This window comes from Thalassophryne amazonica, chromosome 16 (assembly GCF_902500255.1).
Source record: "Thalassophryne amazonica chromosome 16, fThaAma1.1, whole genome shotgun sequence".
Lineage (NCBI taxonomy): Eukaryota > Metazoa > Chordata > Actinopteri > Batrachoidiformes > Batrachoididae > Thalassophryne > Thalassophryne amazonica.
The window spans coordinates 44,309,973-44,335,036 of record NC_047118.1 but is presented as its reverse complement, the minus strand read 5'-3'; the positions used below and the strand labels follow the sequence as shown (position 1 = coordinate 44,335,036).

Here is a 25,064-nt window from a genome sequence, read left to right as displayed (position 1 = left end):
GGCTTGGTGCCCACGGACTCAGTGCCGTGTGACCAACAACCTCCTTCGCAGGGCGTGTGCTGGCCGGTTGGGTAATTCCCTGGCGCACCTCCTGTTTGCAGTTTCTGCATCTCTGCAGGATACTGGTGCTGCAGCAAGTGTGGTAGGATTTAATGATACTGCGTTGCAGGCTTTTTCCCTAATGTCAAGGGAGCTTGGCCGAGTTATGTCTTTCCTTGTTCAGGCTCGTTGGCAGGTTTGGCTGGCACAGTCTACCCTGACTGAGGCATATCGGAGGACCCTCTGTGGTGTTCCTGTGGAGCCAGGTATGCTGTTTAGCCCGGCTGCCCTAGAGGCACAGGAGCGGACCATCCAGGCACAGCAGACTAGGCAGTGTCTCTCTGGCCTCAACAGAACTGTGCCCCCGCAGCGTTTGAGGCGTTCGTCTATTGGCCATGTGGTGCAGCCACCCCCACCTCAGTACCGCTATGAGAGTTATCAGCGGGGCTCTCAGCGGAGGCCGGGTGGTGGTTTTTGTGAGCCAGTCTGCCACCCCACCAGGCAGAACTGAGCTTCGGATAGTGGCCGCCAACCCCCCAGTGCCCCTAGGGGTCGTGGGGAGGGGAGGTAAGGCCACCGGGCCGGCAGTCAGATGGTTTTCCCATCAGCAGCTCGACTACTGGGCTGCTCACACTGTGGATCGGTGGGTGGTTGCTACTTTTACCCATGGCTACAGGTTGCAATTCCGGTGCCGGCCACAGATCTCGGACCGGGTCATGATGACTCTGATTGCCGACCAGGTGAAAGCCCAAGCACTAGATCAGTAGCTCTCCGCCCTCTTGGCCAAGGGTGCTATCGAGGAGGTGGATCCTCTGCAGCAACCCGGAGGTGACTATTCAACATATTTCCTCATACCCATTTTAGATCTGCTGGGACTCAATCATTATTTGAAGGTGCTGCCATTTCACATGTTGACCACGGCGGAGGTCCTTCAAACTGTGGCAAGGGGAGCGTGGTTTACGTCAAGAGATCTGACCGATGCCTATTTTCATATGCCTGTTGCGGCAGACCACCGCCACCTTCTGAGGTTTGCTTATCAGGGTCATCATTGGCAGTTTCGGTTACTCCCGGTTGGCCTCTCCCTTTCTCCGAGGGTGTTTACTCGGTGTGTAAAGGCAGCTCTCGCCCCGCTACAAGCATGCGGAATGCAGATTCTGCCGTATCTCGACGATCGGCTTCTGTGCGCCCCATCTCGGGATATGCATCGGCTGCTTGCTCACACGTCCCAGTTGGGTCTCAGGGTCAACCTGGAGAAGAGTTGCCTTGCTCCTTCTCAGACCACTGTTTTTCTCGGGGTGGCCTTGGATTCAACTTCCATGGAGGCTCATCCATCCATCCACAGGATAGACGATATCCTCCAGTTGGTCATTCGGTTCAAACTAGGCAGGCGGTTTCCATATATCGCCTTCCTGCAACTTCTCGGCAAACTGTCATCAGTCACTCACGTCGTGCCGTTGGGCTTGCTTTCATTACGCCCTGTGCGGAGGTGGCTCAACAGCTTTCATCTGGACCCCCAATTGCACAGACATCGCAAGTTCACGGTGACATGGTTGTGCCTCCGGCCCCTGGCTCCCTGGAGGAACAGGGCTTATTTCTCCAGGGGTGTCCTGATGGGGCTAGTGGTGTACTGCAGAGAGGTGGTCACCACGGATGCCAGTTCCACAGGATGGGGTGCGTCTGGCAGCACAGAGCAGTTCAAGGGATCTGGAGCCGAAGGGATTGCTTGAGACATATCAGTGTGCTGGAGCTACAGGCAGTGCATCTAGCTCTGAGGCACTTTCTTCCCCACCTGGAGGGGAGACACATTCTGGTACCGTCGGACAACACCTCAGTTGTCTACCACATCAACCGTCAGGGGGGCACCAGATCGGCTCGTCTTCTAAAAGTCTCCAGGGATCTGCTGGAATGGACCTTTCCTCTTCTGTCCACTCTGCGGGCAAAGTATCTACCGGGAGAGCAGAACCAAGCTGTGGACGCACTCTCTCTCGTCAGGCGCCTGCTCCAGGGGAGTGGTGTCTTCACGCCAATGTGGTGAGCATGATCTGGGACCTCTGTGGTCGCGCAGAGGTGGATCTGTTCATGACAGAAGTGTCGACTCATTGCCCTCGGTGGTTTTCCCTTACAGGGGTGTTGGGTCGGGACGCATTTGCTCATCCGTGGCCCAAGGTGCTCCTGTACGCTTTCCTCCTCTTCCGTTGATTTGGCCCACTCTACAGAGGATTCTCAGGGAGGGCCACAGACTGTTGCTGGTGGCTTCGTTCTGGCCCACACGTCCATGGTTCTCATTGCTACGGAGTTTATGTCGAGGCGACCCATGGCGTCTTCCACCCACGAGGGATCTTCTCTCTCAGTTGGGGGATGAATATGGCACCCTGAATCCTGTCAGGCGTACCATTTTGTCTGCCAGGGCACCTTCTACCCGGCAGCAATATGACAACAGGTGGCGACTGTTTTGTCAGTGGTGTTCTGCCCGTAATGAGAATCCAGTCACCTGTTCCGTTTCTTCTATTCTGGATTTTCTCCAATCTGTCCTTGATGAGGGCCACTCTCCCTCAACACTGAAGGTTGCATCCACCGGCTGCCCCACGTGCACCAGCCTGGGATCTGACCCTTGTTCTCGAAGCACTTTGTCGTCCTCCGTTCGAGCCTTTGGCAGGGGTGGACCTCAAGTGGCTCTCAGGTAAGACGGCATTTTTGTTGGCTATCGTCCCCGCTAAACAAGTGGGTGAGTTACATGCTCTATCTGTCAGTCCCTTGTGTCTTAGATGGGGTCCCATTGGGCTGATGTTACCTTGTGGCCGAACACGGCATTTTGCTTAAGGTGTTGTCCCGTGCTTATAATAACCAGCCATTGAGCCAAGGATGGGTCTGAGTTGTTGTGCCCAGTGAGAGCACTGGAGGTGTATATTGCAGCTACTGCGAGTCTGGGACGCTGTGACCAGCTGTTTTTGTGTCATGGGGGTCCTAAGTTGGGCTTTCCTGTATCTAAACAACGTCTCTCTCATTGGATCATTGATGTCATCTGCCATGCCTATCATGCAGGGGGATGATCCCGGCCAGCTGGCGTGAAGGCTCACTCTACCAGGAGTGTCTCTGCTTCCTGGGCAGCTATGAAAGGGGTTCCGCTGGATGCCATCTGCGTTGCGGTATCATGGGCTTCCCCGAGTACATTCACTCGTTTCTACAATGTCACTGCGGCCGACCCTCATCCTTTGGGTCATGTGTTCCTGTCGGGGTCCTCTGGGACTCCTCTGTGAGGTGGGTGCTCAGGATTCCTCGTGACATTGTTGGTATTAGTCATTCAGCGCTTTCAGCACCGCCCTCTGGCGGTCAGGAGGGATGAAATGGAACGAAGTTTTCGTATGTAACCACGATTCTATGAATCCCGGATGGCCGCCAGAGATTCTCTGTCACTCGGAATCTCCGCGTTGTGGGAGAAGGTTCTGTAGCAACAGAGCCTCGGATGACGTATGCTTATATACACTGTGATTGGTCATCTGTGGCGTTCTTATTACTCGAACTGCACATGCGCGAAGGGATCATTCAGTGCTTTCAGCACCGCCCTCTGGCGGTCATCCAGGATTCATAGAACCGTGGTTACACACCTCTTTGAGTCTGGTCTGCTTGAGGTTTCTTCCTCAGAGGGAGTTTTTCCTTACCACTGTTGCTCTGGGGGTTGGTAAGGTTAGGCCTTAGGCCACCTTGTTGTGATTTTGTGCTATATAAATAAATGAAAAATGAAATGAAAGTTGAAATCATGTCCTGGAAGTCGAAATAAATTTTTCTGACTTTGTAAAGTGTTTGAATTTTAAGCTTCCTGATATGGTCAAAAATGTGTCACTATTACTAGTATTAAGAAAATGATGGAACATAATTTTACTATGGTAATTCAAGATTCTGATGTGTCTTTCCTTCTTTTTTCCAAGTTTTTAAACCAGAGGAGCTGCGTCAGGCTCTGATGCCAACACTGGAAGCTCTGTACCGGCAGGACCCTGAGTCCCTTCCTTTCCGTCAGCCGGTGGACCCCCAGTTACTGGGAATACCCGTACGTATTCGAACTAGTAACAAAACTAACCTGGTAAGGGACTGCACTGGCTGCCATTTTGCTTCTGCTTCTCTGAAAATTCAATAGATTTAAAAATTTATATTTAGAATTTTTTTTTTTTTTTTTTGTCATAGATGTAGTCATTTTAATTTATAAGCCTTTACTTGCTTTGAATCCTCAATTCATTTTTTTTTTCCCATTGCATGTTTGAGGTTGAGAATGAAATTTAATGTGTGAATTTGTTAAATCAGGCTCAGTTTTGTTGAAATTGGTCCTTATTTTGAGGACGATATTGATGTTTTGTATGTAAATGCAAACAAGCACTCTTGTGAGGAAATTCATAGTGTGTGCACTTCAGCTCTAATACATTTTCAACCATTTAAAATGATTTTGAGAGTGATGCGAGGCAGCCAGCTTTGATATTAAAATGCTGGCTTTTTCAGCATTTTTACAAATAATTATAACTCTAACTAATATGACTCAAATGTCACCAAAGACAGACCAATAAAGGCTGTTTGTCTCTTTGCACACTAAATATAGTAATTGGCTTATAACTTTTCTAAGACATATCATCCCCATGTTTCAAGAAGAAATCTTCAAAACAAGGACTGCAAATGTATGTTGAAAATACTCCTCTTTTTTGAGTAATTTCTTTTAATTTTTATAGGCTTCACCGTAGTATTTAATTCTTAGCTTTCTAGTTCAGTTCCTCACCAGTAGTAGTGCATTTGTATACAGCTGACCTGTGTTTGAGGTGGGGTAATAGCATTCAAATTTTATTTGAACAAATTTATTCCAGTCACTTGAAAACAAACTTGAAACAAAAGCAACAACAGTTTTGAAACAAAGAATTGAAGAAGTTTCTTAAATTATTTCATTTTTGAGGGTGGAGAAAACTGGGCACTGCATGGTGCTGTCTTTATCATTTTAAAAGTGTTGTAGCATTGTCTCCATAAATGATCACAGTCATCATGTGGTGATTGTGTCATAGTAAGCCCGTTGTAAATGAAAGTAAGATTATAGTATCACATGCTGTTGGGTTTAAAGTATCAGGCAGTGTAGAAAAACTGATAATGTGGGGTTTTTAAACACTCACATTTACAAACAGTAAAGTACCTGAACTCATTTCCATAAAATCTTCCTCCATACAAACGTGGTTGAAAATTTGATCTTCAATTTGACCTTGACCTTTAACTGATTCAAACACAATCAAATCATTTCTTCCCATCTACAGACACCATTTTACTGCCACGTTTGCTCAAAATTGGATTAGGCGTTTTTGAGATATCTTACCAAGTTCAAGGGTGCTTCAGAAAGTTGTGCCCCTTGGTTGTGGGTGAGGCCGAGAACTCTTTGAAGTACTCTTATATATACAAACATGGTTACATAGAGACCAAAGCAATCACATGAAGGTACGCTTCTGGTGGCTTTGCCAAAAAAAAAAAAAAAAAAAAATGTCCATGCTTGTCGACAATGAAGACTTGGCTCAAAAGCGATAATACTGGTTATGATCAAACTGGTTATTTTTCTCTTTTGTCCTGTAAACGGCTGTCGGCTCGGTAGTTAGTCTCGAACTCAGTCAGTGAGAGAAGTAATTTTTAAAAATTTTTAAAAATTTATTTTATTGTACAACCTCAATTCCTCAGAATTGAGTGAGTCCATATTTTTTTCCCTCTGCTTGGTCTAAAAAAGTAACCGTTACTGACTGCCACAACTTTCTTCCTGATTTCTTATAGTGTTTCTTAAAGCCAGAAAGTTACCATTTGAAATGACTTTAGTTTTGTGTCATGTCTGTGATCTGCTTTTTTCTACAAAATTAAACAACTGAATGAACATCCTCCGAGGCCGGTGATTCCATAATTTTTGCCAGGGGTTGTATTTGAGAAGGTCTTGCAGGGGTGGTGGCCAAGTGGTTAATGCACTTGGTTTCAGTGCAGAAGGTTCTGGGTTCAAATCCCACCCCTGCCACATTTCTCCATGTAATGTGGAGTTGCGTAAGGAAGGGCATCCAGCGTAAAACCTGTGCCAATTCAACATGCAGATCAACCTTGGATTTGCTGTGGCGACCCCGAGTGCAAACAAGGGAGCAGCCGAAGGGACTTATTGTATTTGAGAAGGTCTTATCACTGTATGAAGTGGATATGACATTTTGATTGTATGGCACAAAGGATGGGTCATTCTTATGAATATAAAAATATAAAATTTGACTTTCTCACCTTTATGTATAGTTTTTTTCCTCTCCTTGAATCAAAACAACACAAAAACAAATCCTCAGGAGCACAAGACATGTTAGTTGCATATCATATCTGAAATATGTACTGGAATAAAGCTTTTTAATTTCAGTTAAACTTTTAAATATTTCATCCTCGCCAGTTGCATTGGATTGTTTTTGCAGTGAGACACATACTGTTGCTTTTTTCTTATGAAATCATACAAAGCTTTCATTATTGGTAGTTGTTGTTTTCCCCCCTCAGTGCATCCTTTGCACCTTTAGCAGAGGATGCACAAGAGGAACGCAGCCACATTAGACTTATCAGCTCCTGTAAGCTTTGCATCACCTCGGCACTGTTCGGCTTTAACTCTGCAATCATTTCACGCTGCCAGCAGTGTTGATGCCAGCTACCATGTTGCTAAAAGCATCAATTGTGTTTTATATGACTGCTTATGTTGCTTTGCCGCTGCTCTGTTTTTTCTGTTTTGCACCCTGATCAGCCACTCACAGGTCTCTGAAAACCCTGGGGGCTTTCAGACCTCTCCAAAGAATCCTAATCCAGGTTTTAGGGTGGTGTTTACTAAAACAAAAAGACTTTGTGATTAATTGATAAATGTCTGGGACAGCATTTCTGTTATGGATTACAGTAGTGCACAATCTGTCGCACAGAGGGTCAGACAGGCTTTCGACAGCCAGTCGAGCCCTGTTGTGTAATACACACACACTTAGGGGTGCAAAGCGGAGAGCTCGAGGGCAGAAATTGTCATGTCTCTCTGTTTGCACACGAACCCTTTTTCTGCAGCGCTCAACAACATTGTCCCCCTGCACCCTCTTCTCTCCCCCAATCTGGTCCCATGTGGTCACCTGAAATGCCTTCCTCACACTGTCGTCTGGTTCCTTCAAAAATGATGGTACTTTGTTCTCCTTGGGCCTGGGGCTGACCAAACCCACCGTCATCATCCCTCAATTCTCCTGAAATTAATCTCAACCTCCCACTCCACTTTGGATCGAACCTCTTTGGCTTCAGGACTACTTTGACATAGTGAAGAACCCAATGGACCTATCTACCGTCAAGCGTAAGCTGGATACGGGACAGTACCAGGAACCGTGGCAGTATGTGGAGGACGTCTGGCTGATGTTCAACAATGCCTGGCTGTACAACCGCAAGACGTCCCGAGTCTACAAGTACTGCTCCAAGCTGGCTGAGGTGTTTGAGTCGGAGATCGATCCCGTCATGCAGAGCCTGGGATACTGTTGTGGGAGAAAGGTGAGATCGAAATCTCTGTTAAACTTGTATTCTGTGCAGACAGCAGAATGAATTAGACATTTTCCTTTCCCCCTCCCTTGGAGAGTGACTGTATTATATCATGGTATTATTGGTTTTGCGCTTCATGACCTCTTTAATAATTAGAGCAGGAGTTACACCATTTCAATTTTCATTTTCAAATATACTCTTTCAAAGTTGATATCTGGATGGCAAAACTTCATGAATCAGAGGTATTTACGGTTTTGCATTTAAAATGTGTGGCTGTGTTTACCCGTGTTTAATTAATAATTATTAAAGCACAGGTGCATAGAGCAAAAAGGCTGCTGGTTCATACAACTCGATCACATTTTAACACTTCCATGAGTGTTACAGTGCATCTAGAATGTATTCACAGTGCTTCACTTTTTCCAAATTATGTTACAGCTTTATTCTAAAATGGATGAAATTCTTTTTTCCCCTCAAAATTCTACACACAGTACCCCATAATGACAATATGGAAAACTTTTTTTTTTTTTTTTTGCAAATTTATAATAAAAAAGGCAACAGGAAAACAGAAATCACATTGCATAAGCATTTGCTTATGTACACTTACACAGCCTTCACAGTGAAGCTCAAAATTGAGCTCAGATTCATCCTGTTTCCACGGAGCATCATTGAGATGTTTGTACAGCTTAATTGGAGTCCACCTGGGGTAAATTCAGTTGATTGGACATGATTTGGAAAGACACACATCTGTTTACACCTAAGGTCCCACAGTTGACAGTGCATGTCAGAGCACAAACCAAGCATGAAGTCAAAGGAATTGTCTGTAGACCTCCAAGACAGGATTGTCTCGAGGCAAATATCTGAGAAAGGGTACAGAAATATTTCTGCTGCTTTAAAGTCCCAATGAGCACAGTGACCTCCATCATCCATAAATCTAAGAAGTTTAGATCCACCAGGTCTCTTCCTAGAGCTGGCCGCCCTTTAAACTGAGTGATCAGGTGGAGAATGTCCTAAGTCAGGGAAGTGATCCAAGAACCCGATGGTCACTATGTCAAAGCTCCAGCATTCCTCTGTGGAAAGTGGTGAACCTTAGGATAACCATCTCTGCAGCAGTCCACCAATCTGGCCTGTATGGTGAAGTGGCCAGACAGAAGTCACTCTGGTCTGATGAGACAAAGATTGAGCTCTGTTGTGAATGACAGGTGTCATGTTTGAGGATACCAGGCACCATCCATACAGTGAAGCATGGTCGTGACAGCATCATGCTGTGGGGATGTTTTTCAGCGGCAGGAACCGGTGAGACTGCTCAGGATTGAGGGAAAGATGAATGCAGCAATGTACAGAGATGAAAACATGCTCCTGGCCTCAGACTGGGGCAACGGTTCATCTTTCAGCAAGACAGTGACCCTACGCACACAGTCAAGATATCAAAGGAGTGGCTTCAGGACAACTCTGTAAATGTCCTTGAGTGGCCCAGTCAGAGTCCAGACCTGAATCCGACTGAACATTTTTGGAGAGATCTGAAAATGGCTGTGCACTGATGCTCCAAATCCAACCTGATGGAGCTTGAGAGGTGCTGCAAAGAGGAACAGACAAAACTGGCCAAAGATGCACCAAGTTAGTGGCATCATATTCAAGACGACTTGAGGCTGTAATTGTTACCAAAGGTGAATCAACAAACATGTGATTTCTTAGTTTTGTATTTTTAATAAATTTGCAAAAAAAAAAAAAAAAACAAACATGTTGTCATTATGGGGTGTTGTGAGTAAAATTTTGAGGGGGAAAAAATGGATTTACTCCATTTTGGATTAAGGCTGTAACATGACAAAATGTGGAAAACATAAAACACTAAATACGTACTTTCCGTATGCACTGTGTGTTGTGTCTTCTTGTGAAAAGGACATTATAGCCAGTTACATCTCTAAGAAAAGTATTTGACAGGTGTCTTGCCTCTTGTGGAGCAGTAGAACAGGGAACCCAAACAAACAAAATATTAATGGCTACACGTACCACCTGATGATTGCATCCTCAGTGCTGCAATGCTGATGAGAGCTGTGCTGAAATGATTTGATTTCTAAATTCATGGATGTTTGGTGTTGAATTTTTCATTAATCTGGCTTCATTTAGAAAAAAAAAACAAGCATTTTTCTGGCTTGGCGGAGATTCTGTACTGGGGGAAACCCCGATTTCTCACGGTGTTGGTGATATTGCGCAGTCCATATCGAGGCGTCCTGTGACTCCATTAGTAACTGACACCAATGTACCACCAACCTCAACAACTATGGACTGTGTTCGCTTTCAGGCTATGTTTGTTTAATCAGTGCTTTGAGTTACAAATGTATGTAGATGTGTTTTGATCTTGAGCATCTCAGTCTTTGTGCATTTATTATAACTAAGGGAGTCCTTGTCCAATTTTTATCTTTTTTTTTCTTTTCCTTTCCCTTTATTCTAGTTTGAGTTTTCTCCACAAACTTTGTGCTGCTATGGAAAACAGTTATGCACCATCCAACGTGACGCTGCTTATTTCAGCTACCAGAACAGGTAAGAGGTGTCACTCACAGATGAAATAGCACAAAAATACACGGGGCTTTGACATTTGGATGTACTGCAATATTGATTCCAGTCTCCACAGCATCATTCAGTCAATACAATCGCAGATGCAATTTGGCTTCAAATGGTTACCTTGGCACATTCCCATCTTTCATAGTTCACCATTTTAATTTTCAGTGTGTTGCCATTCATAAATTGGGCACCTGTTTTCCTCTCATCTCCAACACCACAGTTACTTCATATTTACTTGGTTTAACAAAGGCTGGGTACACTCCCACTACAAGAAAGGTTCCTACTTTATAAATGACTTTAAAGGATGATGGGTCTTTGTTGCTTAACCATGATTTTTTTTCCTCATTCATCCTTTCATGTTTGGAGACTCGCTCCCTTGCTCCTCCACAGCTCCTAGTGGTCTCTCATGTTGCTGTAATGTTGTTGTTTACCACTGGATGTCTGACGCTAATCTTTGCTTTGCCTTGGCTCTCTGTCCTCTGTTGGTTGTTCTCATTCTGTCCATCCCTCCCTCCTTCACACCCTTCTCTCCCCCTTTGTCCCTTCATTGTTTGACCTGTGCCAATTTATTTCACACTTTATTTTATTTATACATATATATATATATATATATATATATATATATATATATATATATATATACACATTCATTTTGACCTCCCCATCCCATCTTCCTCCCCCTCTACCCTTCTCCCCTTCTCTCCCCACTTTTTTAACGCTTGTGATGTCTGCATTGGCCTGCTTTGGTGTGACCAATCATCCTCTCTGAAATTTATGCGCAAAATCAAACACGCGCCCACACAAACACCCTGCATCACGATTGGCTGCTGCCTCCTGGCGACGACCTACCTTGCCCACTGCCTCCTGTGTGTCCGCCCCGTGGCCTGTCCTGCCCTGCCCTGCCCTGATTGGTGCCTGCTTCATCGTGCCCTCTCTGTGATTGGCTGTGCTGATGGCGAACGGTGTAGTTCACCAAAATATGGGCTTCTTGCTGACAGGTACCACTTCTGTGAGAAGTGTTTCAACGAAATCCAGGGCGAGAGCGTTTCCCTGGGTGACGACCCATCCCAGCCTCAGACGTGAGTATCATCACATTCCAACAGTAACACAGCAGCCTCTCCAATGATGTTTGTCACCAAAAATATTCTGGCTCAGATATTTGTGAGCATGAAGTTCTATCCATATATATAGTGGTTATATACAAAGAGAGTACCGTATTTTCTGCACCATAAGGCACACCGGATTATAAGGCGCGCCCTCAATTAGCGGGTACTTAACCCTTACAAAAGGCGCACGCTAAAACATATAGTCTACAAAAAAAAAAGAAAAGGTCACGGAAGCAAAACGGTGAGTTTATTTGAACTTTTTAACAACTTTGAACTACCGGTATGGTACTCACATTATTTTTTATTATGGTTCTGTCACAAATCCATCGAAGTCTTCATCTTCTGTGTCTGAATTGAACAGCTAGTCTTCTAGCTGTGGCCACCTCGCTTTTTTTGTCCTTGTGTCAGCGGGAAATGGTCCGATATTCCGACAGTCAAAGACAACGTCAGTCGTTTTTGCAGATTTTGGAATTCAGTGTGCACATAAGGTGCACCGGATTATAGGGCGCACGGCCGATTTTTGTGAAAATTTAAGGCTTTTAGGTGCGCCTTATGGTGCGGAAAATACGGTACACTTTTAAATTTTTGGCCATTCCATCTAGCCTTAATCATATCATGGCATAAATTGAAGCATGAATGGTAAATGTATATTTCACTGTGAGTGTAGATTTTTCTTAAACTTTCAACATAAAGATTTCTGAATTGGTGAAGCACTGGTATGGGAAGTGCATGGCAGCAGTAAATAATAGAAAAAAGGTACAAAACCTTAAATCATTTCAGTCTTTCAAAAACACTGACCTGATTTGGAGAGCTAGATTTTGTTTCTTCTTCTTCTTCCCATCTCCACTTGACAATTTATCTGAAGTTTGCGGTGCACGCATTATTTTGAATTCCGCAAACTTGACATGTTTTGATTTGTGGAAATGGAACAGGAGGTTACCCCTCTTTGCAACCACCATCATCCAAAAGTTCACAATTTTTCATTTTCTGCTCACTATCTGACTTCTTAGATCCGAAGCAGGTCCAATCCTCCACCAACTGTGACCAACTCCTCTTTGTTGTAGAACCTGCTTTCTGCCTTTTTAAAATTGCAAAACAAAGCAGTGTGACCTCATGTTTCACAGATGATTTGTTGGTGCAGGCTGACATCGAAGCCTGCTATACTGCTTAGTTGGTATCATCAAAATCTATACCGTGGAGCAAATTAATACGGTGCACCCGGAAAGTATTCACAGCGCTTCCCGTTTTCCACATTTTGTCATGTTGTTGACTTATTGCAAAATGGAGTAAATTTATTTTTTTCCCTCAAAATTCTACTCACAACACCCCATAATGACAACATGATTTTATTTTTTTTGCTAATTTATTAAAAATACAAAACTAAGAAATCACATATACATAGGTATTCACACCCTTTGCTCAATACTTTATTGATGCACCTTTGGCAGCAATTACAGCCTCAAATCATCCTGAATATGATGCCACAAGCTTGGTGCATCTATCTTTGGGCAGTTTTGACTATTCCTTTTTGCAGCACGTCTCAAGCTCCACCAGGTTGGATGGGGAGTGTTGGTGCACAGCCATTTTCAGATCTCTCCAGAGATGTTCAGTCTGATTCAGGTCTGGGCTGTGGCTGGGCCACTCAAGGACATTCACAGAGTTGTTCTGAAGCCACTCCTTTGATATCTTGGCTGTGTGCTTAGGATCATTGTCCTGCTGAAAGATGAACCGTTGCCCCACTCTGAGGTCAAGAGCGCTCGGGAGCAGGTTTTCATCCAGGATGTCTCTGTACATTGCTGCATTCATCTTTCCCTTAATCCTGACTAGTCTCACAGTTCCTGCCACTGTACAACATTCCTACAGCATGATGCTGCCACCACCATGCTTCACTGTAGGGATGGTGCCTGGTTTCCTCCAAACATGACACCTAGCATTCACACCAAAGAGTTCAATCTTTGTCTCATTAGTCCAGAGACTTTTGTTTCTCATGGTCTGAGAGGCCTTCGGGTGCCTTTTGGCAAACTCCAGGCAGGCTGCCATGTGCCTTTTACTAAGGAGTGGCTTCAGTCTAGCCACTCTACCATACAGGCCTGATTGGTGGATTACTGCAGAGACAGTTGCCCTTCTGGAAGGTTCTTTTCTCTCCACAGAGGAATGCTGGAGGTCTGACAGAGTGACCAACAGGTTCTTGGAGACCTCCCTGTCTAAGACCCTTCTCCCCCTATTGCTCAGTTTAGAGGGGCAGCCAACTTTAGGAAGAGTCCTGGTGGATCCAAACTTCTTCACTTTATGGATGATGGAGGCCAATGTGCTCATTGGGACCTTCAAAGCATTAGAAATATTTCTGTACCCTTCCCCAGTTTTGTGCCTTGAGACAATCCTATATCGGAGGTCTACAGACTATTCCTTTGACTTCATGTCTGGTTTGTGCTCTGACATGCACTGTCAACTGTGGGACCTTATATGTAGACGTGTGTGTGTGTGTGTGTGTGTGTGTGTGTGTGTGTGTGTGTGTGTGTGTGTGTGTGTGTGTGTGTGTGTGTGTGTGTGTGTGTGTGTGTGTGTGTGTACGCCTTTCCAAATCATCTCCAATCAACTGAATTTACCCCAAGTGGACTCCAGTTGAGCTGTAGAAACATCTCTTGGATGATCAGTGGAAACAGGGTACACCTGAGCTCAATTTTGAACTTCATGGCAAAGGTTGTGGAATACTTATGTATATGTGAATTCTTAGTTTATTTTATGTTTAATAAATTTGCAAAAAATAATAAAAAAAAATAATAAACTTTCACATTCGCATTATGGGGTATTAAAGTAAATAAATTTTATCCATTTTGGAATAGGGCTGTAACATAAAAATGTGGAAACGTGAAGACCTGTGAATACTTTCCAGATGCACTGTACAAATTACAACTATTTACTGTTGATACTGTCTATCCCTAATTATGATATAATCAAGTTCAAAGAGTTTAACAGCTGGCATGGTACCGTTGCATTCACTTACATCTTTTGAAATTTATGAACTAAATATATTATTACCTCCGCCAAGGAGGTTATGTTTTCGGTCGCGTTTGTTTGTCTGTTTGTCAGCAGGATAACTCAAAACGTTTTGAACGGATTTTGATGAAGTTTTGTGGAGTGGTTGGAAATGACAAGAGGAACAAGTGATTAAATTTTAGTGGTGATCCGGATCACGATCTGGATCCAGGAATTTTTTAAAGGATTCTTCACCATTGCGGGATAGGGGAATTTTGACATTCTAGTTTCTAACTCCACAAAAACAAAGCAGAAAGGCTTGAAAAAAATGAGGGTGTAACATAGACAGATGTTCTATCAAACAACAAAGTTTGGTGATGATCCGGATTCCGGATCTAGTGATCCAGAATATGCAGAAATATAGGGAAAATAGAAGATGTGTCAGTAGGTGACGAAGCTAGAGATGCACAACTAACATCAAATTGTAGCAGAATCTGTACTGATTCAGTAAGGTGTCATCAGATTTGATGTAGCTTCAAATGTTATGGAGCTAGATCCAGAAGAAAACCGCCATTACCGAAAAATCGTTTTTATACAATAACTTTTGAACTAATAAAGACATAAAAGTGATTCCAAGTTCTAGTGGTATGTTTTCATGGTCAAGGATGTCAAATATAAAAGAAAGAAAAGTGTATGTATCATAGTTTTGGTTGTAACACTGAATTGTTGAATAGATCACTGTGCCAAGGAGGGAATCTCTTTAGGGTCAGTGACCCTATGGCCTTGTTTAGAGAAGTGTTTCATAAATGTTAAAAAAAAAATCATATATTTGCAGTTTAGTTGAATAATAAATTGAATTTTGTCTCATTTGCTTTTGTCTATAAGCACATGCAATATCAATATCAGTGCTCAGATGACAGTAGCTTCTGGGAAAGGTGCAAGTTGCAATAAACTGTGATGCCAAGCGCTAAGGATACATGCTATCCAGTTCAGTGATTCCACGGCGTGTAGATGTTATGGCGTCAGTGACCCCGTGGCCTTGGCGGAGGTTTGCACTCTCTGAGTGCTTCTAGTTGTTACTGATTTTTGACTCTTAAGAACACGGCACAAGCAGAAAATATTTGTTTCCATAAATCAAAAAATACTTTTAAGTGCTTGATTTCTCTAATGGCTACTTTATGTAACTTGAGTTTTCCATTTAACAGACATACACAACAAAATGGGGATAGTTTTTAATAATAGACTTGTTTTTAATCCCTCAGCCCCAGTTGAACATCTGTCTGATGGAAAAAGACAAGCTATGCTTTTAAAATTTGATATTTGGATAAAGTAAGTTAACATTAAAGCTTAACATTCTACCATTCTTGGTTCTTCCTGGGTGGTTCTTATGGCAACTGATCCAATCACAAGCAAGGACTATTTGTATATAAAAATGTATTTCCTAAAATGATACATTTTGGGTTTCAAATGAAATTTATGTAGCTTTTTACCCCTCGAAATCCTCAAAAAGCTTCTGCTTCGGGGAGCTTCGCCCCCCCCCGTGCCCCCCACGAGGGCGTTGCCCCTCGACCCCACCAGGGGCCCTGCGGCCCACTGGACCCCCAACTCAAGGATTTGAACCCCCCCCTTTCACATTCCTATATACAGCCCTGTGTTGCATATTGTTACATTCTCAAAGGTACAGTTTGTGGCAGACAGATTAAAGTAGGATGTGCTTGTGCTATTAGTGTAGTGGAAAATTGGGACTGTGTGTATTGACTGTTTGTACTCTGAACATAATGTAACCACAGTGTAAAAGTCAACTCAGAACCTTCTCATTTTATTAATTATTATACCTTCAGATAATTCTGCTAAAATACCTTTTAATATTGCTTCAGTATAAAAGGAAGTAAATTGTTCAGGACACAGCCCGAGAGGCTGAGCTGAGCCAAGCGCCCCCCCCCCCCCCCCCCCCGTCCAAGTGTTGGACATTCATGTTCATCCTGCTGTAGATTTTTTTTTTTTATTTAAATTTAATCTCTTTAAAAATAAGAATGTTGTTTGGACATTTTGTAACAACTGTACATCAGATTATCATAAGGAAGCTGGTGTGACGTGTGAACCTGTTGGTTATGCTGTTTATCTTCTGATTTGTTCCACAGGTCCATTAATAAAGACCAGTTCCAGCGAAAGAAAAATGACACGCTCGACCCAGAGTTGTACGTCCTATTAACTTATATTTACTCTCACTGTGACCCTATAAATTCTGAGATTTCCCTGTGAAATGTGTTTTGCTTTTATGTAATGGAACCACCTGAATTATGAAAAAGGTGTTTGCAAATGTGCATTTAACAGCTCTGAAGAGCCAGTAGGGAAAAGAACTGCTTATATATGTCACATGTTGCCCTTTTAGCTGAGGGTTTTATGTCTGTCTTTCGTCTTCTCTTACTCTTTTCTGTGTCTCTGCTCAGGCTTGTGGAATGTACCGACTGCGGTCGTAAAATGCACCAGATCTGTGTTCTGCATAATGAAACCATATGGCCATCAGGGTGAGCCAGCTATCATCCAAATACGCTGCATTCTCTGTGTTTAAACTCTTCAAAATAATCATTCTGAGTTCCTAAAGGAAAGTTTGGAAACTATAAATGTGCAGAATTCCTTTATGTGTTTTGAAGAGATGCACTTTCAAAAGTCCTGCAGCTCAAGTAAAGTAGAATGTTTCCAACTCACGTCATGTCTTTGTAATTACAAGTAGTGAGCAAAGTCATTATTGAAAACACACAGATATGACTTGCTTGATTAAATGCTTAATGTCTTTTTTTTTTCTTTTTTCCAGTGACAGATGTGATGGCCATCTGTAAATTGAACCTTGTACAAATTTATTTTCTTTCTTTCCACAGTTTCGTATGTGACAACTGCCTGAAAATGGCCAATAAGACACGGAAAGAGAACAAATATGCAGCGAAAAGTAAGTGGTGTAACGTTGAAAGACAAGTTCTCATTGTTTCTCCATCTAATGTTCCACCTTGTTCTCATGAAAATTCAGTTAGGTATATCTTATGTTATATTCCAATTCTAAGGTGGAACTATGCTAGTATACTAAGGTATATCTAAAAAGGAAGAGTAAAATAGAAGAGTAGAAAAGAGTAGAGTAGAGCCACTTAGATGCCTGGTCTTGAGAATCCTTCATTCAGACCAAATTATAGTCACGACTTTAGTTTTTTTTTGTTGTTGTTTTTTTTCTTCTGTCTTTTCTAACATTTTAAAAATCTCCTTTTAAATAAATGTTATTTTTATTATTATTATTATTATTTAGAAATGGTTGTAGTATTTTAAGTTAATATTTTTTGTGTTATTGTTTTGCTTCCACAGTGAACCTTTTCCTTTTTGAAAATCTGTCAGTTCTCATTTGAGTTTTTCATATCCCCCTCCCCCACTGCCAAGATTGTCCCGTTTAATGTGCTTCTTGCTTTGTGTATATTAAACAACGTAATGGATGTGTTGCACTTAAATTACAGCTGCCAATGCAGTGATAAAGAGAAATACAAGTGTTAATCAAGACATATTAGACGCATAAAAAAATTTGACGCAGGGGAAAATAAGAGTAAAAATAATTGACTAAGGTAATTAAAAATAATAACTTCAATACACTGTTACAGATTGGGTTTGGTTGCAGTGCCTTGGGGAAAAATGCCAATATGTAGCTCAGACATTATTTTGCAGCACAAAATATGCAGGTTTGCAGATGCCTCATAGTTTTTGTATTTTTGTCAGCAGCAAAAACAGACAAATCCAATCTATAATTCAGTTTACTTGTGCACCACCAAATCATAAAGTACGTCATGTCAAGGTGCGGGGCACAAACGAGGTTAAAACCTGCCTGAATGTTTTATGTTGAGCTTTGCATGTCAACGGAATTAGGACTGACTGATATGGGGAAAAGAATTGCTGGAAAGTGGTAATCCATTTATCTGATTAAATTATAATAGATGAATCATAAATGAGATGTCTCAGCAGTAATGCTCTGACCTCGCTTGCAGATTTCTTGCACTGAATGGTGGGAGGGATATGTTGTATTTTCGCAACCAAGGGACACATTCATTGTACTCCACATATTTGAAACAGAACCTGGTTCTGTTGTTGATCAGTTTGTTTAAAATCTAAAGCCGCAGTACAGCCGTGAACACGAAGGATGTGCTGGCTTGTTTAGGAGCAAATCGATGTTTGTTTTGCCCGTGAGTAAAACATGTAGATTAATTGTTTGTAAACAGGTGAAGTCTTTATAAAGACCGTTGTCCCTCGGAACATATGGAAACCTCATGTACTCTGTTACATGCAAAAACAGGACTTAGTAACACTGAGCCTGTTCATGCAAATTAGCAGTTTCTTCAACAACAAAAAAACCTGCACACATCTGCGTTCAGAGCACTTCATTCACATTAGTAGTAGTTGCACACATGCGCACACACACACATCACACACTGGTGTGCGTGTGTCACCACCAAAAAGTGCTATATGTCACATAGAAAACAAATTTATTCGCATCGATGTTGTTTTTCTCCAAACTTAAAGCATCAACTACAAACATAAGGCTAGAAAAGTGCCATCAGTTGCACATTCCCCCAGCTTTTTCATTATTTAAAAAAAAAAAAAAAAAGAGTTTTATGCAGTAAACTACGGAGCTTTGACGCATTGCCTGTTAAGAACTGGAGGGGGAAAGGGCTTTTATTTATTTATTTGTTCTTTTTCTGATTTGACAAGAAAGTGTCCAAACACAGAGTAAATAAGATTACATGAGCTGCTAAACTCTCAGAAAACTCTCCACATGTAGAAGGACAATGCACATCCTGTCCTGTGCTCTGCCCTCAGCATTTTAGCCACCTCTGACAGATCAATTAAAGTAATAAATATATTGCCATTTATTGTGGCCCTGGTGAAGATTTTATCACTTTACTGAATTGTTGTAGTAACGATAAAAATTCTGTTAATTGTTCAGTCCCTAGCGACAATGAAAAAGGGCCATGGAAACATTCCTGTTTCTTGGAGCTGGTCAGAAGGAGGCGCTGTGTCTCAGCTCAGTTTCTTTACAATAAGTCAAGAGAGTTTATGAAATTGATCACAAGATTGAGACAGCAGGAATAGAAGATAAAACAAAGTTTAAAGTTTGACATTAAGTTTCTGTATCACAAATCGCTGAGCAGAGATAAAGATAATTTTTGTTTTTTTGCCATAAGACTCCTTTTTATGTTCCAGTACGTCCCGTCTCACTATACTTTCTGTCTTCTACTTTGTAGGGCTTCCTCAGACCAAGTTGGGGAACTTTTTGGAGACACGAGTGAACGACTACCTCAAACGGCAGAACCATCCAGAGTCTGGTGAGGTCACAATCCGTGTGGTCCATGTGTCAGACAAAGTGGTTGAGGTCAAACCAGGCATGAAGTCCAGGTAAGAGGTCAAACTTCATAATGTTACTGCAGTGGTGGTGTCCATGCAAAGCAGTGCAAGAATACGCGTGCGCACACACACACACACGCACAATACAAATGTGCAGAAGGCAGCTGTTGCTTGGCGGTAATCTGCATAATTCATGAAATGTTCCTATGAATAGATTTGACCTTAATGTGTGTGTACATACAAAATAAAACCTTTGATTTCATTTGTCAGGATTTTCTGATTTCCAGTATGTCATCAGTCTCATACCTTCCAACTTGGTGTGGGAAATCACCAAAAAAAAAAAAAAAAAAAAAATCAAGAATATTTGTCTACTTACTGTCAAAGTACTAGTCAAATTAGATAATGCATCTGAAAAAAAACCTAAGCGAAAAGTTTTGGAAATAAGCTTTTTTTTTAAGTTACCATATGAATTTGGTGGCCAAATGGTTAGTGCACTTGGTTTCAGTGCAGAAGGTTCCTGGTTCAAACACCACCCCTGCCACATTTCTCCATGCATACCTACTTTGGATCAGCTGTGGTGACCCTGAGTGAATACAAGGGAGCGGCCGAAGGAACTAACTGTTATTTATAAAGATGTAACACTTCGTAATACTAATAAAATAAAAAGTTCAGATGTGACTCAAAACGGGATGTTTCCAAAACTCCTTTCACTTAAGATTTCTATAAGATGCATTATCTCAGAACTAGTTATATTAAGTTTAGATTACATAGTATGACTAGAATTTACACAAAGATTGTTGGTAAGATTTTTTTTTTTTTTTGCAGTGCAAACCAATAACTTAAGTCAAACTAAAAAATGGTTGATTTGCTTTTGGTGTCTGGTGGTTTTCCAACTGTGGCTCTTCTTCCAGGTTTGTGGACAGCGGCGATATGGCAGAGTCCTTCCCCTACAGGATGAAAGCCTTGTTTGCATTTGAGGACATTGATGGGGCAGATGTTTGTTTTTTCGGCATGCATGTTCAAGAGTATGGCTCTGACTGCCCACAGCCAAATCAGAGGCGAGTGTACATTTCCTACCTGGACAGCGTGCACTTCTTCCGACCTCGACACCTCAGGACTGCTGTTTACCACGAGATCCTCATAGGCTACCTGGAATATGTCAAGAGACTGGGGTATGAAATCCTTACACCAAAAAAAAATTGCTTATGGGCTTGGTCGCATTTATACATGAGTCGGAATATATGCAGTGTGTTCTGTGTAACCAATTTGCATGAGTGAATCTTTATCAATAATAATGAAATGTCTCCTTGTGACAGGTTTACCACTGGTCATATCTGGGCCTGTCCACCCAGTGAAGGGGATGATTACATCTTCCATTGTCACCCAGCGGACCAGAAAATCCCAAAGCCAAAACGTCTGCAGGAGTGGTACAAGAAAATGTTGGACAAAGCTGTCGCTGAGCGCATTGTGCATGATTATAAGGTGAGACAGTTTCTCCTCTTTTACTAAGAGAATAAATGAGTTTTGGATAATCCTTTAAATGTCTTCTGTCTCGCTCCTTTAACTATTCAAGTTGCATGAAGCACAGTTCTAAGCTAGGACTAAAGCCCTAAAAAGGTCCTAGTTTACTGTATATTATGTCTTGTTGCTGAGACGGTTCTAATGCGTATTGGATCATTAATGGTAGCACTTCTTACTCGCTTTGTCTCAGGATATTTTCAAGCAGGCTACAGAGGATCGTCTGACCAGTGCCAAGGAGCTGCCGTACTTTGAGGGCGACTTCTGGCCAAACGTACTGGAGGAGAGCATCAAGGAGCTGGAACAGGAGGAGGAGGAAAGGAAAAGGGAAGAGAACAGTACCTCTAATGAGAGCACAGATGTGAGTGCAACAAGAGACCAACCAGTCTGATGTGACGTCAACATTTTCAAAAGATTGTTTGCAGCCATTAAGTTAATTGTGAAATCATCACTTCCAGACAGGCTATTTATTTAATTATTTTATTGCCACACATAGCAGAGACATTTTATGTGACTGATGTACTTTCACAGGCCACAAAAGGAGACAGCAAGAATGCGAAAAAGAAGAACAATAAAAAGACAAGCAAGAACAAGAGCAGCTTGAGCCGAGGCAATAAGAAGAAGCCGGGGATGCCCAGTGTCTCCAATGACCTTTCCCAGAAACTGTACGCCACCATGGAGAAACACAAAGAGGTATGAGAGTCTACTCTGATCCCAGCACCGCCTTTGTAGTGATGTGGTGTAACTGTAAGATTCAGTAATGTGAGCTGTGTGTGGACTTTGTACACAGATACCTGAAATTCTGGGATTTTTCCTGTTGCTATTGGGTTGATATTTTTTCATTTTTGTTTTTTCTTATTTTTTAAAGTCATGTTTTACTGCAGAACAATCTGGCTTTTTTGCCAATATAATGATAGTATATTAAATCAGACATACTACAGCAAACAAGAAAAGTGTGAAACGTATATTAAGAGCTTGGAACATGAAAAAGAACTAGAATATACTTTGGGGGGGGTGGCAGCCTAGAGGCAGGAAATGGAGAATCAAAGACGGGGAGACACTTGCAGCAAAGACTTGGCCCAGTCAGGGTTCGAATCTGGGAACACTCCACACAACATTCTGCTGTACAGTTGTGTTCAAAATAATAGCAGTGTGTTTAAACATTGTGTCAAATCCAAACATGAAGTACTTTACAGAAAGTGAAGAAAAATGAATATTAGGATGTTAAAAAAATAACAGTGTGTGCATTTTTCCCTGAGGGATGCATCTTATAAATACACCAAAGTTTGTTAAAGGCATTCCAATACAATGTCAAACATGGCTGCCATGGTGGCCATATTGAAAATGTCACCTAGAGACATTGGTCAGCAGTTTTTCAAGATATTGAACTGAAATATGGTACAAGGGTAGCTACAACCCCTGGCAAAAAATTATGGAATCACCGGCCTTGGAGGATGTTCATTCAGTTGTTTAATTTTGTAGAAAAAAAGCAGATCACAGCCATGACACAAAACTAAAGTCATTTCAAAAGGCAACTTTCTGGCTTTAAGAAACACTATAAGAAATCAGGAAAAAAAATTGTGGCAGTCAGTAACGGCTACTTTTTTAGACCAAGCAGAGGGAAAAAAATATGGAATCACTCAATTCTGAGGAAAAAATTATGGAATCATGAAAAACAAGAACGCTCCAACACATCACTAGTATTTTGTTGCACCACCTCTGGCTTTTATAACAGCTTGCAGTCTCTGAGGCATGGACTTAATGAGTGACAAACAGTACTCTTCATCAATCTGGCTCCAACTTTCTCTGATTGCTGTTGCCAGATCAGCTTTGCAGGTTGGAGCCTTGTCATGGACCATTTTCTTCAACTTCCACCAAAGATTTTCAATTGGATTAAGATCCGGACTATTTGCAGGCCATGACATTGACCCTATGTGTCTTTTTGCAAGGAATGTTTTCACAGTTTTTGCTCTATACCAAGATGCATTATCATCTTGAAAAATGATTTCATCATCCCCAAACATCCTTTCAATTGATGGGATAAGAAAAGTGTCCAAAATATCAACGGAAACTTGTGCATTTATTGATGATGTAATGACAGCCATCTCCCCAGTGCCTTTACCTGACATGCAGCCCCATATCATCAATGACTGTGGAAATTTGCATGTTCTCTTCAGGCAGTCATCTTTATAAATCTAATTGGAACGGCACCAAACAAAAGTTCCAGCATCATCACCTTGCCCAATGCAGATTCGAGATTCATCACTGAATATGACTTTCATCCAGTCATCCACAGTCCACGATTGCTTTTCCTTAGCCCATTGTAACCTTGTTTTTTTTCTGTTTAGGTGTTAATGATGGCTTTCGTTTAGCTTTTCTGTATGTAAATCCCATTTCCTTTAGGCGGTTTCTTACACTTCGGTCACAGACGTTGACTCCAGTTTCCTCCCATTCGTTCCTCATTTGTTTTGTTGTGCATTTTTGATTTTTGAGACATATTGCTTTAAGTTTTCTGTCTTGACGCTTTGATGTCTTCCTTGGTCTACCAGTATGTTTGCCTTTAACAACCTTCCTATGTTGTTTGTATTTGGTCCAGAGTTTAGACACAGCTGACTGTGAACAACCAACATTTTTGCAACATTACGTGATGATTTACCCTCTTTTAAGAGTTTGATAATCCTCTCCTTTGTTTCACTTGACATCTCTCGTGTTGGAGCCATGATTCATGTCAGTCCACTTGGTGCAACAGCTCTCCAAGGTGTGATCACTCCTTTTTAGATGCAGACTAACGAGCAGATCTTATTTGATGCAGGTGTTAGTTTTGGGGATGAAAATTTACAGGGTGATTCCATAATTTTTTCCTCAGAATTGAGTGAGTCCATATTTTTTTCCCTCTGCTTGGTCTAAAAAAAGTAACCGTTACTGACTGCCACATTTTTTTCCTGATTTCTTATAGTGTTTCTTAAAGCCAGAAAGTTGCCATTTGAAATGACTTTAGTTTTGTGTCATGTCTGTGATCTGCTTTTTTTCTACAAATTAAACAACTGAATGAACATCCTCCGAGGCCGGTGATTCCATAATTTTTGCCAGGGGTTGTAGTATGTCGCTCCAAAACATATCCGATGGGTTTTTAAGATTTGTTTTAAATTTTGACCTTTGTACGACATTTGGAGTTTGGCCATGCCCACTTTTCTAGCAGAAACTGTGATGTCTTGCATCATCCAGGTGAGCTGCAATGCCTGTGGCACTATTTTTCTTCATGTTTTGATTTGGAATAAAGTGTGCAGTGTTCCCAATGCATTTTCATATATGGAAATAAAAGTCCAGTTATCTCCCATTGGCAATATTGGACCAGAATCATTTTCTTTCATGCCAATCTTTGTGGGGTGTGCTTACCACTGTGTGAAGTTGAATTGAAATCCACCAGATGGTTTTGGGAACAGGGCGATAACAAGATTCTGTGGTCACTGTGGTACCTTTGTTAAAAGCCTGTAGGGCTAATTTTATATTTCTTCCATTCCAGCATTTTGTGGATAATTTGAATCTTAAAGTAAATTTCTTCATCCCTCACTGGCAGGTCTTCTTTGTCATCCGACTCATTGCTGGCCCCACTGCCAACTCTCTGCCCCCCATCACTGAGCCGGACCCTTTGATGGCCTGCGATCTGATGGATGGCCGTGATGCCTTTCTCACTCTAGCCAGAGACAAACACCTGGAATTCAGCTCTCTGAGGAGATCCAAATGGAGCTCCATGTGCATGCTGGTGGAACTGCACAACCAGAGCCAGGACCGTTTTGTCTACACCTGCAATGAATGTAAACACCATGTGGAGACCCGCTACCACTGCACTGTCTGCGAGGTGAGCATCTAGACATGCTGTTATCTTGTTTTATTTTCCTCTGCCAGCTACAGGAGATAAAGGGTTTGCTCATGTCAACTGTTCCTTCATCTGCAATAAGCGAGCATTCACTGCAATCTTAA

At 42.0% G+C, this 25,064-nt stretch overlaps 1 protein-coding gene across 9 annotated transcripts in view; it reads left to right on the top strand.

The window, feature by feature from the left end:
* Positions 1-25,064, top strand: part of ep300b (E1A binding protein p300 b) — a 106,253-nt gene that overhangs the window by 76,540 nt on the left and 4,649 nt on the right. For 5 of the 9 annotated variants that reach the window (XM_034189608.1, XM_034189611.1, XM_034189607.1 and 2 more), the window contains 13 exons: positions 3,966-4,117; positions 7,324-7,563; positions 10,001-10,089; positions 11,079-11,189; positions 16,334-16,390; positions 16,643-16,720; positions 17,072-17,139; positions 19,466-19,616; positions 20,477-20,737; positions 20,882-21,047; positions 21,277-21,444; positions 21,615-21,776; positions 24,661-24,942. In XM_034189608.1, coding sequence (XP_034045499.1) covers positions 3,966-4,117; positions 7,324-7,563; positions 10,001-10,089; positions 11,079-11,189; positions 16,334-16,390; positions 16,643-16,720; positions 17,072-17,139; positions 19,466-19,616; positions 20,477-20,737; positions 20,882-21,047; positions 21,277-21,444; positions 21,615-21,776; positions 24,661-24,942 — 1,985 coding nt within the window. The remainder of the gene's footprint in view (positions 1-3,965; positions 4,118-7,323; positions 7,564-10,000; positions 10,090-11,078; positions 11,190-16,333; positions 16,391-16,642; positions 16,721-17,071; positions 17,140-19,465; positions 19,617-20,476; positions 20,738-20,881; positions 21,048-21,276; positions 21,445-21,614; positions 21,777-24,660; positions 24,943-25,064) is intronic. The other 4 variants (XM_034189612.1, XM_034189606.1, XM_034189609.1 and 1 more) reach the window with 3 other exon arrangements.